The sequence below is a fragment of the Anomaloglossus baeobatrachus genome, chromosome 1 (genome assembly GCF_048569485.1).
Source record: "Anomaloglossus baeobatrachus isolate aAnoBae1 chromosome 1, aAnoBae1.hap1, whole genome shotgun sequence".
NCBI lineage: Eukaryota > Metazoa > Chordata > Amphibia > Anura > Aromobatidae > Anomaloglossus > Anomaloglossus baeobatrachus.
In genome coordinates this window covers 724,196,073-724,215,229 of record NC_134353.1, presented here as the reverse complement: position 1 = coordinate 724,215,229, position 19,157 = coordinate 724,196,073, and the positions used below count along the sequence as shown (strand labels likewise).

The 19,157-nt window shown below is 47.2% G+C and overlaps 1 protein-coding gene across 2 annotated transcripts in view; it reads left to right on the top strand.

Moving 5' to 3' along the window:
* ADGRD1 (adhesion G protein-coupled receptor D1) overlaps positions 1-19,157 on the top strand; it is a 1,069,475-nt gene that overhangs the window by 212,604 nt on the left and 837,714 nt on the right. For both annotated transcript variants that reach the window (XM_075341810.1, XM_075341809.1), the window contains one exon: positions 3,922-3,997. In XM_075341810.1, the coding sequence (XP_075197925.1) occupies positions 3,922-3,997 (76 nt within the window). The remainder of the gene's footprint in view (positions 1-3,921; positions 3,998-19,157) is intronic.

Sequence of the window (19,157 nt, the reverse complement as noted above, 5' to 3'; positions counted from 1 at the left end):
GCCAGTTTCACACTTCCAAGTTTCATGGTCTGTGTATGGACTGCGATTTCCAACAAAGCTGTGGGTCCCCAGACCTGATCACAATGGACTCATAATGGAATGAAGGAATGGAATAATCTCTTTATTAATAACCTTGTGGATGGGATTGATAGTAAAGTGTCAGTCTTTGCTGATGACATCAAACTATGTAGGACATTAAAAACTGACCTTGATATTGAAATATTACAAAAAGATCTGGATAAGATGTCAGAATGGGCAGATACTTGGCAAATGAGATTCAATGTTGATAAATGTAAAGTAATGCACCTAGGACGGAGTAATCCTGTAGCTACGTATACATTAACACTAGAACTACTGAGGTCATTTTGACTACTTTGCACTATGTATTTCTATATAGGTGTCACGAGTCCAGTAGTTCTAGTGTTAAATGGAAGTAAACTTGGGACTACAGAACAGGAGAAGGACTTGGGTATTCTCATTACAAATAAGCTGAGCAACAGCACTCAATGTCAAGAAGCAGCTGCTAAAGCAAACAGGATTTTATGGTGTATAAAAAGAGAGATTAGATCCCGTGATCCCAACGTATTGTTACCCCTCGATAAATCACTTGTAAGGCCACATCTGGAATATAGGTTCCAGTTTTGGGCTCCACATTTTAAAAAGGACATTCAGAACTTAGAGTCAGTTCAAAGGCGGATAACAAGACTATTAAAAGGAATGGAAGGCCTCCCATATGATGAAAGGTTGAAAATGCTAGATATGTTTAGCCTGCTAAGCCTGCTTTACACGCTGCAATATATCTTACAATGTGTCGGCGGGGTCACTCGTAAGTGATGCACATCCGGCATTGTAAGTTACATTGCAGTGTGTGACAGGTACGTGCGATTGAACGTTAAAACGTTAATCACATACACATCGTACCTGTCTCTAGAATTGCACGTCAGATTGTTCATCGTACCCGGGGTAGCACACATTGCAGTGTGTGACACCCCGGGAACGATGAACAGATCTTACCAGCGTCCTGCGGCTCCCGGCCCACAATGCGGAAGGAAGGAGGTGGGCGGGATGTTTCAGCTCCACCCCTCCGCTTCTATTGGCCGGCTGCCACGTGACGTCGATGTGACGCCGAACGTCCTTCCCACTCCAGGAAGTGGACGTTCGCTGCCCACATCGAGGTCGTATGGATGGGTAAGTACGTGTGACGGGGGGTTACTCGTATGTGCGGCACGTTCAACAAATTGAACGTGCCACACATACGATGGGTGCGTTGCAAATCGCATATGATATCGTATGCGAAATTGCAACGTGTAAAGCAGGCTTTAGAAAAAAGGCGTCTGAGAGGAGATCTCATTTATATGGATAAATACATGTGTGGTCAATATAAAGGACTGGCACATGACTTATTTCTTCCAGAGACAATACTAAGGACCAGAGGGCATACACTGTGAGTGGAAGAAAAGCGATTCTGGCAGCTAAATAGCAAAGGGTTCTTTACAGTTAGAGCAGTCAGACTGTGGAATGCCCTACCACAAGAGGTAGTAATGGCAGATACTATAACAGCTTTTAAAAAAGGGCTGGATGATTTCCTCAGTACACACAGCATTGTTGGTTATAAGTGACTTAGGGACAAAATGTAGAATTGGTGGAGGAAGGTTGAACTAGATGGACCTAGGTCTTTTTTCAACCTAAGAAACTATGTAACTATGTAACTATATAATTCTATATGAAGCTGTTGAGTTAAGCTCAGGAGCCCCCTGACTGGTCTGGGAATAGCAGTCTGAATACAGTCCATAAAAATAGGGTGTCTGAACCCAGTATTAATAAATCTGTCTGCCAATGTACGAGGGGCTGTTGATAAGTCTTTGGCTTTGTGATCTTTTTTGTTTCTGTGGTAGCAAATGTCACATGAAAGCCCTATGTGTCTAATATGTTTTCAAAATGTTGTGTTTGCTGCTTATGGCAACAGTGTTCTATGCACGTGGGAATTAATGCGATATTCAAAGCAACTGAGAGCAGAGGAGTGATAAAATTCTTGTTTCTGCAAGGAAAGTCCGCAAAGGATATTCATGGTCATATGTCGCAGACATTGGGAGATCAATGCCCTTTATATTCCACTTTTAAGAATTAGGTTGCCAAATTTAAAACGGGCCACTTCACCACCAATGATGAGGAACATCCTGGACGACCGAGAGTGGTGGTTGTTCCAGAGATCGTTAATTCTGTACACAACCCCATACTGGAGAATCGACGAATTTCAGCTAAAGCAATAGCAGACATCATGGGGATGTCCTGTGAACATTTTGGTTTCAGGAGGAAATTATCTGCAAAGTGGGTCCCCAAATATTTGACAACAAATCAGAGAAGCATGCGAGTGAAAACTTCCCGGTCCATTTGTCAGCATTTCTGGACTGATAAGAACTTCCTGATCGACTGGTCACTATGGATGAGACCTGGATTTATTTGTATGATGCTGAAAACAAGCAGCAGTCAAAAGAGTGGAGGCACAGTGGTTTTCCTTGTCCAAAGAAGTTTAGGGTGCAAAAATCAGCCACTTAGGTGACAGCGTCTGTGTTCTGGGATAAGGAGGGTCTGCTGCTACCTTCGAAAGGGTTCCACCATCAATACAAGGAATTACATTGAACGTTTGGACCAATTTCAGGCAGCTCTGAAGGCCAAAAGGCACGGCAAGTTGTCCAAAGGAATCTTATTCTTGCAAGACAATGCCTCCGCTCACACTGCACAAGCAACCACAGCAAAACTGACAGCTGGGCTTCCAGCTGGTTCACCACCCACCTTATTCTCCAGATCTAGCTCCCTCCGACTATCGTCTGTTTCCAAACCTGAAGAAACACCTCAAGGGTACCAAATTTCACACCATTTCTGATGCCATGGCTGCTACGGATGCCTGGTTTGAGGTACAACCGAAATCCTTATTTTGCTAAGTTTACAGAACTTGGAACACTGATGTAAGAAGTGTGCTGGCATCAGTGGAGAAGTGGAGAGTATGTGGAATAAATGTAAAGTTTCATCATCCTATCTTGTTTCTTTCTAGGTAAAGCCGAAGACTTATCAGCAGCCCCCCGTATATGCTAGGATCAGGCTTAGATTTGTACCAAGACGTTGCTCAGTTTTATCCTTGGGTTATTAAATGAAAGTGGTCTAATGGTCTAAAGTAAATCTTTGTAAAGAACATGCTCCTTTTTTACATTTGACAAGTGAGGAAAAAAGTCATAAATTTTTGTGTAAATGTAGCTAACGTCACAACGTCACATTTAAGTTGCAGTGACACTTAGACAAATGTGGCCATGAGTATGGACAGGAGAAGTCACAGAGTTCTGCTCTGTTTGCAGCTGTAGGAATGGAGGCGTGCGGCTGAAAAATGGCTAACACATATAGCTGTATGCTGTTTCTCCTGTCAATATCTGTTCCAGTCAGAGTGAAAACCACTTATCGCTGCCCCATGTTGTCCATAAATCCTTTAGTTTTTCTGCCTGCACTTCCGAGTTCATGCAAAGTATTCACATTCCTCTCCAAAAAATAAACATCTGTCCCCATCGCTTTCTGTCTCATTAGACTCGGAGGAAAGCAATTTCTTGTCATGTTTTAAATCATTCCCACTCGTTTACTGTTTCCATTTTGTAGACATAAAGAGCGCGTCTTGTCCTGAGATTTTTATTCCTGGTCTTGTAGCATCCCTCAGTCTGACTTAGCCGTCCATATGAGGAATGCTGGCAGAGAGGCAACAGGAGTGGTGCCACTAAAATGCCAGGAATGCAGGGAGACAAAATTTCACAATGAAGTGGCATCAATTATAACGGGGATGTGATGTGTTGACAAGAGAATGTCCTAAATGACTGGAATACTTCATTGTTGGGTGAGACCTGTGTGTAATGTCTCCTTTTTAAATCTTATTTATTTCAGCCCGAACCACCATTGTTGGATTGCTGTATCACACCATGCATCACCACTACAGGCAGATCAAACCCAGTGATACCAGGTATGTGTGCAATCAGAAAACACTTTTTACTCCAAATAGCGAAATACTGGTAGAAGTTTTGGGATTATTCTTAAGTAAAACATATCACATTTTCTCCTTTCTGGATCCTACAAAACAGGACAGAACAAATTTGCTATCACTTGGCTGCAATTTCATTCCAGTATTAGATACTTTGTTTTTTTTTACAGTTTCTTTTTTGTTATTTTAAACAATAGATGGCAATAATTTTGATCCACTGGACTGTTAACAATTAGGGTTTAAAGTAAAAATTGTATTCTGAATTGTAAAAAAAGTAAAAACTGAAAAGATAATTTTTTGCCAAAATCTTTGCATTTCCCCAAAATGGGTCATTTCTGGATATCTCTTTATATCCCATTAGTTATACACCATATAGTGTGTTCTGATTATATATAATTATTATATATTATATATAATTTAAAATATATCGTATTTATACAAAAGAGGCTACACAAGATGTAAAAAATGTAGTGTTTTCATTGAGGTTTGTCACAAGACAGGGCTGGCCATAAATAAAGATAAGTGAAATTGGGGTACATACAGTGTCATTAAAGAGAACCTGCCGCCAGGTGAAAAGTGGCCAATTTCTTCTTACCCCTTCTTCCCCTTTCTTTCTTTCCCCTTCTTCCCCCTTCTTCTTTCGTCTTCTCCTTCCCATCTGAGATATGGGCCTTTTGATTTATTGCTAAATTATATGGTCTTTTCCAAGAGGGCTCACAATGTAATACTAAAGATCAACCAAAAATCATGCCCCAGGGGCTAAACTGGCTACTCTTGACATGATGGTAAGGAGTTTTATTATAATAACTAGAAGGTGGCCCGATTCTACGCATCGGGTATTCTAGAATTTACGTATTGTGTAGTTCATGTATGATTTTTGTTTTATATATATATATATATATATATATATATATATATATATATATAGAGAGAGATGTTGTTGTCTGTAGTTACCAAGTGTTTGTGTAGGGCGCTGTACATGTTCTGGGTGTTGTCTGGGTGTGACGGGGGGTGAGAGCGGTGTTGTATGTGTGTTGCGTTGTTTGTGGAGCGCTGTGTGTCTGTAGCGTTGTGTGTGTGTTGCGCGGTTTGTGTGTGTGTGGTGTGTTTTGGGGGGAGGTATGTTTTGAGCAATGTGTGTGTTGTGCGGTATGTGCGTATATTTGTGTGTGCCGCGGTGTTTGTGTGTTGGGTGTTGTGTGTGTGCAGCGTTGTCTGTGTGTGTGGGTGTCTGTGTAGGGCAGTTGTTTGTGGTTCCCAGTGTGTGTGGTGTGTTGTGCAGTGCGCGCGCGTGTGTGTGTGTGTGTGTGTGTGTGTGTGTGTGCATCAGCCTCTCTTCTCTCAGCCTACCTCTCCCAGCCTCCCTCCTCCCAGCCTCCCTCAGCATCAGCCTCCCTCTCCCAGCCTCCCCAGCATCAGCCTCCGCCAGCATCAGCCTCTCTCCCTCCAGCCTCCTCCAGCATCAGCCTCCCTCTCCCAGCCTTCCCCAGGATCAGCGTCTCTCCTCCCAGCCTCCGTCCTCCCAGCCTTCCCCAGCATCAGCTTTCCTCTCCCAGCCTCCCTCAGCATCAGCCTTCCCCAGCATCAGCCTCTCTCCTCCCAGCCTCAGCCTCTCTCCTTCCAGCCTCCCCCAGCATCAGCCTCTCTCCTTCCAGCTTCCCTCAGCATCAGCCTCCCCTTCCCAGCCTTCCCTAGGATCAGCCTCTCTCCTCCCAGCTTCCTTCCTCCCAGCCTCCTTCCTCCCAGCCTCCCTTAGCATCAGCCTTCTGCTCCCAGTCTCCCCGAGCATCAGCCTCCCCATGCATCAGCCTCCACCAGCATCAGCCTCTCTCCTTCCAGCCTCTCTCCTTCCAGCCTCCCCCAGCATCAGCCTCCCCTTCCCAGCCTTCCCCAGGATCAGCCTCTCTCCTCCCAGCCTCCTTCCTCCCAGCCTCCCTCTCCCAGCCTCCCTCAGCATCAGCCTTCCGCTCCCAGTCTCCCTCAGCATCAGCCTCCCCAAGCATCAGCCTCCACCAGCATCAGCCTCTCTCCTTCCAGCCTCCCCCAGCATCAGCCTCTCTCCTTCCAGCTTCCCTCAGCATCAGCTTCCCGTTCCCAGCCTTCCCCAGGATCAGCCTCTCTCCTCCCAGCCTCCTTCCTCCCAGCCTCCCTCAGCATCAGCCTTCCACTCCCAGTCTCCCCCAGCATCAGCCTCCCCAAGCATCAGCCTCCACCTGCATTAGCCTCTCTCCTTCCAGCCTCCCCCAGCATCAGCCTCCCCATGTATCAGCCTCCACCAGCATCAGCCTCTCTCCTTCCAGCCTCTCTCCTTCCAGCCTCCCCCAGCATCAGCCTCCCTTTCCCAGCCTTCCCCAGGATCAGCCTCTCTCCTCCCAGCCTCCCTCTCCCAGCCTCCCTCAGCATCAGCCTTCCGCTCCCAGCCTCCCCAAGCATCAGCCTCCACCAGCATCAGCCTCCCTCGTCCCAGCCTCCCCCTTCCAGCCTCCCCCAGCATCAGCCTCTCTCATCCCAGCCTTCCCGATGATCAGCCTCTCTGCTCCCAGCCTCCTCCAGCACGCCGTGCTCCTCTGCGGACACTCACACACCCGATCGCATCCACTCACACACACCCGATCGCATCCACTCACACACACCCGATCGCATCCACTCACACACACCCGATCGCATCCACTCACACACACCCGATCGCATTCACTCACACACACCCGATCGCATCCACTCACACACACAGACACTGACGATATCGCACATACGCGCTTATACTCACAACATCCGGGGATATCACATGCTTCTGGCCATGTGATCCTCCGGCAGGTCCTGGAAGATCACAACAGCCAGTATCGCCGCCGAGAAGCAAGCGATATCCCAGGATGTTGTGAGTATGTGGATGCGATGTGATGTGTGTGTGTGTGTGAGTGAGTGTGATCTGATTTGTGTGTGTGTGTATGTGTGTGCTGTTATGTGTGTGTGCTGTTATGTGTCTGTATTTTCCGGCGCTGCAGGACCTTGATGTGTGGATGCGATGTGATGTGAGTGTGAGCCGGTGTACACTGGTAACTATGATAGACATCGGGTAACTAAGGGACCTTAGTTACCCAATGTGTATAATGGTTACCAGTGTTCACGGTCTCCGTGAAGATCCCAGCATTGCAAGGTTATGTGTGGCGCTGCTGGGATCCTGACGGAGCCGGTGTAGAAGCAAGCGATATCCCAGCATGTTGTGATGTGTGAGGTGAGTGTGAGGTGTGTGTGAGAGTGAGTGTGATCTGATGTGTGTGTGTGTGTACTCACCTGGGAATCGGGGCTCCGTGTCAGTTGGGCCACAGCGAGCGAGCGTGCATTGCGTGAGGGGGGCGGGGCCTGCAGAGAGCCGGGGCGAGAGGCCAATCCGTGTGGGGGGGCGGGGCCATGGCGAGCCCAGCGGCCAATCAGCTTTGTGTCACCGTAAGGACACAATTTCGGAGCATGACAGACAGACAGACAGACAGACAGACAGACAGACAGAATAAGGCAATTATATATATAGATATGGTAAAATTACAAAGTTCTTGTAAGAACAAGTAACTTTGCAATTCACCTATTATTAAAAATCCTCTTTCTTCTCAAGAATGGAAGGATTTTTAATTCTATAGTGTACTGCTTGTTGCCTATGTTACATGCCACCTATCCATTTACACAGTGATAGCTAATGTCTTAGGCAGCACAGTACTTATAGGGTCTGTGGTATAGATCTTGTAAGTCTAAAGCTGGTGTCACACACAGCGACAACGACAACGACGTCGCTGCTACGTCACCATTTTCTGTGACGTTGCAGCGACGTCCCGTCGCTGTCGCTGTGTGTGACATCCAGCAACGACCTGGCCCCTGCTGTGAGGTCGCCGGTCGTTGCTGAATGTCCAGCTTCATTTTTTGGTCGTCACTCTCCCGCTGTGACACACACATCGCTGTGTGTGACAGCGAGAGAGCGACGAAATGAAGCGAGCAGGAGCCGGCACTGGCAGCTGCGGTAAGCTGTAACCAGCGTAAACATCGGGTAACCAAGGGAAGACCTTTCCCTGGTTACCCGATGTTTACGCTGGTTACCAGCCTCCGCTCTTGCTGCCAGTGCCGGCTCCTGCACTGTGACATGTGGCTGCAGTACGCATCGGGTAATTAACCCGATGTATACTGTAGCAAGGAGAGCAAGGAGCCAGCGCTAAGCAGTGTGCGCGTCTCCCTGCTCTCTGAACTGTGACATGTAGCTGCAGCACACATCGGGTTAATTAACCCGATGTGTACTGTAGGAGAGCAAGGAGCCAGCGCTAAGCGCAGCTCCCTGCTCTCTGCACATGTAGCAAAGCGACGTTATGATCGCTGCTTCTGCTGTGTTTGACAGCTAAGCAGCGATCATAACAGCGACTTACAAGGTCGCTGTTACGTCACCGAAAATGGTGACGTAACAGCGACGTCGTTGTCGCTGTCGTTTAGTGTGAACCCAGCTTTACTTTGATTCTTTCCCCGGATGACTGGATCCAGCCAGCTTCAGTGTCTGTGCACTCCTCCGATGCTCCAGAGCCAGCTGAATGGGAGAGCATATGGTTCAGGTTACAGGCTTAACCATGCTACTGGTCTGAACTGTCAATCATTAGTAACGCGCCACCCTTTGGGAAGTAAGAAACCAAAGAAGAATAACCCTTCAATTGAAAAATATGAATTACGTGTATGCCAAATTATTGTGGTAATGTTCTTAAACTTTGATAAAATCTGTTTTGCAGGGTTTTTTTTACAACAAAAACTTGATTCCACTTCTGTGGAGCTGTCAATGCAGATGTACACAGAGCCAGTGCTAAAATACAGTTGCTAGTAATAAAATCTTATAACTATGGTTTCAATTTTTAGTGATGGTGTTTAGAGATAAGCGAACCTACCAAGGTTCAGTTTGTGTTTGCTGGATTTACCTGTGTTTGCTGAACAGTTCTTCATCCATATCCGAACACCACTGAATTCAATGGGAGGCAAAACCTATGTGTTAGTAAGGGCTGGTGTTAGTAGGGGTTACGGGCACTGCATTAGAAACAAAATAAGGAATTGTGACGCCCTGGCAAAACCAGGTAGTCACAGATAGGCCCCCGCATAACACCCTTCCCTCACCTAGGAAACACACAGCCGACCTGAAATCCTAGTCACCCCACTTAGGGAAAGATAGACACACCAGAGGGCAGGACCAGGCAGTTGGACACGCCCACCCAGGGGTCTAGACAGCCCGGAGTGGGAAAACAAGCAGAAAGAGTTTGTAGTTCGAGTTGAGAGGAGTGTGGGCTGGAGCTAGGTGTAGCTCCAGCAGAGGAAGTTCAAGTTGAATGGTGCCAGGGTTGGATCCCTGGTGCCTTTGGCTAGGTGGCAGACGGTGGTCTCCGTCAGCAGGAGATGGGAAGATGGCTCGGCAGAACCGAGGTGGACCGGGACAGGGTTGTAGCCCGTCGGTACATAGGGATAGGAGGCCACCACCAGGGCCCATAGATCCCACGGGCCAGCGTCTGCGGGCATGGCTCCTTAGGCCACATCCAGCCGGGAGTGGACTCCTGAGTTCCAGACCAGGCAGTTCACCATACACAAAATAAGTGCAGAGGAAAAGGACTGTGACCACCAGCCTGGGTGGGAGACCTGAATGTAACTGGCCGCGGCGGCCGGCCACCAGCACCTTGGTTTACCAAAAGACTCGTGTGATTCATTTGCTGTGAGTAACCAAACATCCCCCTGCTTGCTCAGGCACGCCGGCCCTTGCCATCGCTATACCCTGCACAAAGACACTGGGTCCCGGGGCAACCAACCATCCCTACCCACGGTGGTGTTAACATCCAGCTGCCACTACATCTCCCTCGGGTGCCCCATAACAGCAGCGGTGGTGTCCCACCTCACCACACACCGTGGGTGGCATCACAAACTTAATATGGCCTAGCCTGTACATCTACGTCTCCCTTTTATTCTGCGTGTCCGCGAGACCCCCGGGTCCGGATACCCTCGAGCCACCCCCCTAGAAGGTCTGCATCAGAGCAGCGGCGGCTGCTGGCACGGGGGCGGCACAGAATAAAGCAAGACCATTTTACTTACCAACCTTCCCTGCGGCTGTAACGCTATTTACTGGTTTGCTGATTAGCTCTCATACATATTCACTGTTTCACCCGCCCACTGACAGTCCAGGCATGTGTGATTGGTTATAGTCAGACTGCGTCCCCACCCTGTGTGACAGCGTCTGTGATTGGTTGGAATCACACACGCTGTCTGGGTCCATATAGTGGTGTAAAAATAAATTAAAAAATGATGTAGGGTTCCCTATATTGTAATACCCAGCATAGATAAATTAGACGTCTACAGGCTGCAGCCCACAGCCGTGTGCTGTGTATCAAAATACGAGGGACCCCATGCATCTTTTTTTTTTAATTTATTTTTAAATAAATAATTTTTAAAAATGACATGCAGTCCCCCCAATTTTGATAGTCAGCAATGGTAAAACTGACAGTTAGAGGCTGGTAATCTCAGGCTGGGAAGGTCAATGGCTATTTGGCTCCTGAGCCTAAAAATAGCAGCCTGCAGCCACGCAAGATTGTCACATCCATTAGATGCCACAATCCCAACACTTTACCAAGTTTGTCCCAATTGCCCTGTTGTTGTGCAATCGAGGAAATATAAGGAATTAATGACAGCTGTGATTTGTCAACAAATGACAGCTGCCCTCAAGCTTTGGGTTAGTGATGGGAGGCATCGTTTTCACCCCCCTCATTACTAACAACGTAAGTAAAAAGAAATAAAACACAAACCTCAAAATAAATCCTTTTTTTGAAAGAAGATAACAAAAAACACTCTCTCTTTCCAATTTATTAACCCACCAAACACCCAGGTCTGATGTACTCCACATGAGGTCCCACGATGATCCCGGCTCTGCTACATATAAAAGCCATGAAAACATGCAGCAAAAAACACAGCAAAAGCAAAAAAAAAAACACCACGTGGGAACCTAGCCTTAGGCTGCAAATGTGGGTCACACAATTCACATGTCACTTTCTTTACACTATTTGCACAAATATTAGGCAAGTCAGTATTTTGATCATATCATAATTTTTATTGGATGAAGCAGATCAGGTGATGTGTATTTGTGTAATGAGGAACATTGTGGCCTAAGGATATCAATATCCATTTTTAAAATGGGTATAATTATTTGGCAGCTTGTTTTCCTGAATGCTGTTTTAATAAATTATATGTATGCAGGCTCTGCAGTGCACTGTGGTCCCCGGCAATCTGCCCAGGGGATGCAGAAAAGGTCCCCCATCCAATGTAGACTAAGAAAAAGCAATAAATCTGGAGGAAGTGAGAAAACTGACCCTAGGGCATCCTGATGAATACTAACCCCAGTAATCCACCTCAAGCCCACCATTAGGCCTCTGTCACACGTTTGTCCTCCGGTACGTGTTTGACAGTTTTTTCACGTATCGGAGACACGTACACACGTAGACCTATGTATTTCTAATGGTTTGGACACACGTAAGTATTTTGGAACGGAACGTGTGTCCGTTCCGTACTTACGTGTGTCCGTGTGTTTCTCACGCTGACATGTCCGTTTTTCTCTGGCATCACGGGTGTCACACGGCCCGCACCCGTACCACACGGATGTAGTGTGGATGCGGTCCCGTGTGACATGCGCTGGAGAAAACTCACATGTCCGAAAAAAAAATAACAAACCTTTACTCACCTTCTCCAGCCCTCCTGTGTCTGCCGCTGCTGTCACTTGCTTCTAACCGCCGCTCATTATGCTCATTTAATATTCACTTCACTGCGGCCGGAAGCAGCAGCACCGATCAGCACCACGGACAGCAAGAAGGACCACGTGAGTATGCAAATTATCGGTTCTCCGTGTGTTATCGTGGATAGCACACGTAGAACACACATGGTCTGCACGTACCGGAGACACGTACTTACCAAATGCAACACGCCGGGAAAATACGTATCTCATGGCACGTGCATGATTTTCACATATGTGTGGCAGAGGCCTTATAGATAGTGATTCATCAGGAGACTTAAGTGGTAGTTCATCAGAAAAAGCTTGAGTGAGTCAAAGCAATCATGCATGGATGCTATCGTGCCTGTCTATGATAATTCACCTATATATAGGCACTTGTTAATGAGCAAACAGCAGGGATCACACTAGAGGTGAAACCTCCATATTAAGTACAGTATGTCTCCAGTTACTGACCAAAATGCTCCCATATGACCCAGAGACCTATAGAAATCTTTTGGTTCGATGAGGCAGTCACTGTGCTAAACATCTGCGGTTAGCTCAGGGAGATGGACAAAGCCTGTGCAAGCACATACTAGAGAGTCATGTCATTGAGTCCTTGTATGAGCGTATGGGCAGGGAGGGCTAATCCACATCTGGTCGCTTCTCCATCATGTGCGTAATCAGAACATATTATCAGTGCGCGTCTATCTTGAGGGTCATTCAAGCTAGTAGCGCATGCGCAGTGGAAAGAAACACCCAAAAGCACGTCTGTGCTAGAGTCCGCAAACAGTGGCAAGACTTCTGCACAGGGACCTTGTGGAATTACAACACCAGAGCATAACCACTGTAAATCGAGCTTGTATGGTACCTAAAGACCATTTGCTAAGCTCAAGTGCCCAAAGCACTGAGCAGATATTGTTAGTAACCAGAGCCCAAACCATCCTGCGCTTACAGTATCGCACTCTCATAAGCATATGTAAAAGGATGACCATGGTCAGCCCCCTAGGGCCAACTAGTACAATAGATAAGTCTGTTTAAGGCTCTTATATAATATGCAGGAGATACAGTATCTACAAAAAAAATAGAACAATTAGGAAAAGGAATAATGCATGATGATGCATATATAACCAGTACGTCACACGGTATGATCTATCGTGCGATCGCACGAGCAATCATAAGCGCCCCCGTCATTTGTGCGTCACGGGCAATTAGTTGCGTGTGGCGCACAAAGTCGTTATCCCCCTGTCACACATACTTACCTCCCGGACGACGTCGCTGTGGGCGGCGAACATCCTATTCCTGAAGGGGGAGGAACGTTCGGCGTCACAGCGACGTCACACAGCGGCCGGCCAATAAAAGCGGAGGGGCGGAGATGAGCGGGACGTAAACATCCCGCCCACCTCCTTCCTTCCACATTGCTGGCGGACGCAGGCAAGCTGTGTTTGTCGTTCCCGAGATGTCACACGGAGCGACGTGTGCTGCCTCGGGAACGATGATCAACCAAAGCACTGGAGGAGGACCAACATTTTGAAAATGAATGACGTGTCAACGAGCAACGATAAGGTGAGTATTTTTGCTTGTTTACAGTCGTTCGGAGGTGTCACACGGTACGATATCTCTAACGATGCCGGATGTGCGTCACGGAATCCGTGACCCCAACGACATATTGCCCGATATATCATACCATGTGACGCCGGCATTAGGGGTAGGAACACAACTTGAGGATCGCTCTGATTGCTTGCCTCCTTGCTTTTCCTAAAATGAGCAGGTGATATCACTTCATGTGCAGGTGGAGAGCTGTAGTTCCTAGTCTATGCGAGCCAGGACATCCACTATTTATTTTCCTCCTGCAGACTGCCAAAGAGTAGTTTGGGATCAGCATGCAATAGTACTCTAACACACGAGATGCTCACACTTAATAGCACCGTGATCAGAGATGTCAGGTGTTTTTTGAGCCTCCTACATCATTAGCATGTGTGGTGTCATTAGCTCCAGAGCTAATCGCAGAACAAATACATTTTGACTTGGTGTATCTTTTAACTGAACATCTCCTCTTTTGTGTATCTCCAAGGCAAACACCCTAATCTTCTCATGACATCTTCTCCTTGGCACTCATATCTGGTACCAAGGTCTTCTTCACCATAGAACCATCGACATCCCTTACTCAGCTGACATTTTCCTCTATGTAGAAAATGGCCTGAGCTCCTTGCCCCTCCCCTGATTCTTGCTAAAAGATTTGATTTCATTCAGAGTGCTACTACCTCGGTCATAGTGGCTTGCTGAGCCAGCAACACAGCCAGGTGCTTTAAACAACTCTTTTAACCACATATCATTTGCATATGAATTTTGACTATTCATCTCTTTTAATAAATCAACAGGAAGCAGTTGTTCTGGTTAAGTATCTTTCTTTGCCCGAACGTGCTGTTCCTTACATGATTTAAAGGGCAGAACAGATACAGGTGTGATTAATGGAACTAATATTCTGCATGTGCAATATTAAGTGTAATGTCAATGGAAGAGATGAACTCAGCAAGGCACTTACTCAAGCTGATGGTGTCGATGTCAGAGATAACATCGTCCTGCTGGGACTAAGACAAGTGATGTAACATATGTTCCAATATGGCCTCTGCTTCCTCTCCATTAATACACTTGTCTGTGCTAAAAAAGGGTAAACATAATCTATGTTTGGCTGGCTCGTATTGGCATCGGTAGCAGGAGAACCTGTTGCGTCTGAATGGAGAGCTGGTGGTCAACCAGGAGCTGAGACTCACACTAGACAACAAAAGAACACCCACCCGGGACTGGTGTAGATAAAGTCCTACTACACTTCCTTTGCTGATGCAATGGGGGAGTCCATGTTTGTGGACACTGATGAGGAGGAGGACAGTCAGGCCACCCTTGTCCAGCTGGCCGCTGAGGAATGTCAGCGACGGGCTTAGCTAGCAGAGGTGGAAAGGAGGAATCTGGCAGGCAAGGAGCACCTCAGATGGGCCCGTCCATCAACCCAGGGGGAGCTCCATAAAGGTACTGTCACTAAGTTTGATAGGAATAAGGGGTGGGGGCTCATCACTGAACCGGGACTGGGTAGGGAGGTGTTTGTGTCCCGGTGGGATGTAGAAGCCCATGTCCCCAGAGGTCATCCTGGTAGAGACTAGTACCCCAGTGATGGAGTCATCTATACCCGGCAAAAAGGAGAGCGGGGCTGGTATGCCCTGCATGTGGGGTGGTGTCATCCAGAGGCGGCAGCTGCAGCATCAGCACCCACCACAGTTGCAATGCCAAAGCAAGTACCCATTGTTCCCCAAGAGCCCTGCAAAAAGGGTATTGCCACAAGTTTATCGAAACCCCAAGGGAGGATTACCTGAGACCGGCCAGTCAGGAATTCCTATGCTCCCAGTAAATTGTGTTTAAAAATGTTTCCTGTTTAATATCATGGACAACTGGGCCACTGGACATTGTGTGGTCGGAACTGTACCTGTAAATATTTGCACCTGTTGTGCACCCTTCCAGAATTGTTACAACTTTTTTGGTCCTTCGGGACATCTGCTAAAATGGTGCACCGACCAGTGGCACACTGGACTCAAACGTCATCTGTTAATGACCGTTTTTCCTTAATGAAGGTGTGATAATGCTCTGTTGAAAACTGTAAATAATGTTGATCCCGTGTAGAGAATGTAAATAACGTGTAAATTTTGCTCTGCTAACAACTGTAAATAATTCAATGTTGATACCATCTACAGAATGTATATACTATGTGTGAAAGTGTTAATGATGCTAGCTATGAACTGTTCAGAGTTACCTGTTTGAAACGTTTAATGTGTTGTGCTTCCCATAAAGGGAGGAAATATTGTTTGGTTTAATGTATAATAAAAGGTGGTGATCCTTGTAAAATGTTGCAGCCTCGGTGTGCTGCCATTTGCCACTGGGGAATGTGGCGCCCCTGAGGCTTCAGGCCGGTAAGTGTACACACACCTCCCGTAGCTCATCTAAACACTGTCAGGAAGTGACTCAGCCAGATCCTATCAGACCCAGGCACTGGGGGAACTCCAGGTCACCATGACAATGATCTGGATCCTTGCAAAGGTGGGGGGCCAGGAGTAGGAGTAAGTTACAAAGCTGACAGAAAATCAGGTTAGTTCCAGTCAGACAGAGACAGAGCAGACACACTGTGGAGCAGCTCCTTGAGGGGTTGCTGCCAGGCACCCCTCAGGGAGGCAGAACAGAACCATCTGGGATGTAACACCGCACCGACCTCTGCAGGAGTCTCCTGCAGAGGGGAGTCAGCCAGATCGTGGCTAGTAACACTTGGAGGGATGGGACCCGGTACCAGTAGTCATGGGCAAAAGGAGTACAGTCGCCAGGGAGAGTACGATGTGAGTACTCAAGGGACTGAGCACAGGTGGGATACAGAGCCCTAGTTCAGGAAGATGTTTCAAGCTCACCTGATAAAAATCTGCCCCGTGAGGGGACCATCAAGGACCTCACCGATGTTAGTGTCCGCGGGAAAGCAGCAGCAAGGAGGGAACCTGGGAACGGGGACAGAGGTCCAGCCCATAGAGAGGTTCAAGCTGCCTGCCATACGAGCCAAGACAGAGAGTGAGAGAGAGAGCAGGAGGTGATCCCAAGATGCTTCAGGCCATGGGGACCCACCAATACAGAGTTGCACACGGAGGAGAAAGCCCACCTATTGCCAGACTGGACCGGACCTCTGACCTGCCGGGATCAACCGGAATCTCCGACGATGAGGAGCAGCACCTGGGGTGCGACGATACCATCTTAACCAGAGAATAAAAGCATCTGGGACCAGCACTCAGTGACTCTGTGAGTAAATGCTGCTGCACTGCACTCTGGCGCTACCATGGACTGCCGCCCCGTTCTCACCAACCTCCTGGGGTAATCCCGCACCACCTGTGGGGAGCGATACCATCCTGGCTGCACCCAACACCTGCCCCAGAGAGAGACTCTGCAGCGGTGGCTAATCCCTAGCTGCATACCACGGGTTGTGCTGCAAAGCATCCCCCATTCCCATCCAACACCGCTCCTGGAAGAGGAACAGTTGCAGGAATGGTCTGCGGCAGAGGAGGCCGAGACCCAGTCGTCATTGCAACCGGCGACATGCTTCCCAGGAACCCTTCGCACTCCTTCCATCCCCATTTACAATGGACACTTGTTTGTTTGTCTTTTCATGTAGCCGACGGGGCCACAGAGTTGGGTCAGGCCAGTCACAGCAAACCCAAGAAACCTCTGGCCCGGTGATGAGTACCCTAAAGCCCCATTGGGTGCTGCAATTGGCGCTGTGAGCAGGGTGATCGTGCCCGCAACCATGGCTAATGCGTGCCTTAAAACTTTCCATCTGGTGGCACAAACCGGAGTTTAATGTTGTGTGATTGATGGACTGTGCAGGAACTGTTTGTCCGCCATTGACCATATTGGCGTGGGAAAAAGAAGGGGCGTGCCATCGTGGGTGGAACCCAGAAAGAGCACGAAAAAGAGCCCCACTGCTAGAATGTCTAATGGCTTGTTTTTTTAAATGGCTTGAGTTATGCCTATGTTTCTTTTTCCTTTCTTTTCTTCTTCTTCTTCTTCTTTTTCCTCCTGCTTCTTCCTTTCCTTTATTTGGTTCTAGTAAAAGGAACGTGTTAAGTTGTTGATCTATGAAAAAAAACTGAGGTGTAATTTTTTCTTGTAGCCCCGGAGTGCTGAGTTTCGCTCTGGGGGAATGTAGTGCCCCTGAGAGTGGTCGCTACACGGTATATCATTATGTGCTTCCCGGGCAGGAAGAGGTTAACTCGGTAAGTTTACACACACCTCTCATAGCATCTAAACACAGTCAGGAAGGGTCTGGTACGGAGGAGGCCGAGACCCAGTCGCCATTGTAACCGGCGACATGCTTCTCAGGGACCCTTTGCCCTCCTTCCATCCCCATTTACACTGGACACCTGTTTGTTTGTCTTTTCATGTAGCCGTGTCAGGCCAGTCACATCAATCCCAAAAAACCACTGGGCCGGTGATGAGTACCCTAAGGCCCCGTGGGGCGCTGCATCTGCATCGCCCACTGCAACGCCGTACTCCATCACCATTCCTGTTTTCTGTTTACTCCGCTCCACCACCGCTGCTGCCCTAGTTCCCCAGTAAGACACCACCGGATTATAAAACAGACCCCATAATTTTTTTTTGCCTTTTTCAATCTCTAAATTTGGTGTGCATCTTATAATCTGGTGTGTCTTATAAAACAACAAAAATCTTACTTATGGAGTGGTATCACTGGCAGACACAGACAGAAGAGGGCCCTTTGCAGCCCAATAGCTCATCATAATGCGCAATTCCACTTGCTTTTGAGGTTGATGTGGCCTTCTTACCTCTTGGGCCCCTGTGCACAGGTTGCACTAATGAAATGTCCACCCCTGAGTGGTTTCCTATCCAAGCACCCATCAATATAACATTGTATAACATGTATAATGTTGGAGATAAGAAAGGAAAGTTTTTTTCAGCTCACCCGTAGTATTATTTCACCTGGCTCCAGGACCCAGAACGGTGCAGGGATATGAATTCCGTGTTCAGGAATATAAAGCAGCAAGTGGTGGAAATTCCTTTCCTGATCCAGCAACACGTCCGAGATAGATGTGAATTAAAAATTCATTTTATTGAAAAATTGTTAAAACACCAATCATCAGAATGACATCCAAAAAATGTTTTCTTTAAAAAGAAAGCGTCTTACGCGTTTCTGGCCATTGTGGCCCTTAGTCATAGACATATGTTATCCAAATGAAACACATAATATATAGAAAAAAAAACAAAAAAAAAAAAAAAAACCTCTTCACTTCCCAGAATGCTACATCCGGTCAAACATACACAGGTTAACCCAATTATGTCAGTAAGGCAGCAGCCTAATACATTGCAAAAAAGAGATCTTCCCGAATCAATTTAACCCTTTGGGATGTGCCAAATGTAATTCATTAAATTCCATAAGATCCCATACAGGAAAAATGTATATCCATTAAGCTACATGGATTGACACTTTTCAAAGAAATGGATCAATTATGAATAATGATTACAAGCATAAGCATACCTGTATGCAATAAATACCGAAAGCATTCAGAACAATAATCAACATATCAATATATATACATTAAATCACTTTTGATATTCATGCCCATTGGCATGCAGGTATTGTATGTCAAAATCCACCTGGCTTCCCTGTCCCGCAGTATCTGAATACGATCTCCACCTCTTCTAGGGGCTGGAATCTGTTCCACAGCATTCACTTTAAAGGAACTAACATCCCCATTGTGATTATATAAAAAATGCTGTGAAGCCCCTGACAACTTCCTAGAGGCGGGATTCATAATATCATATAAATGTTCCCCAATGCGTCTCCTTAAAGTGCGG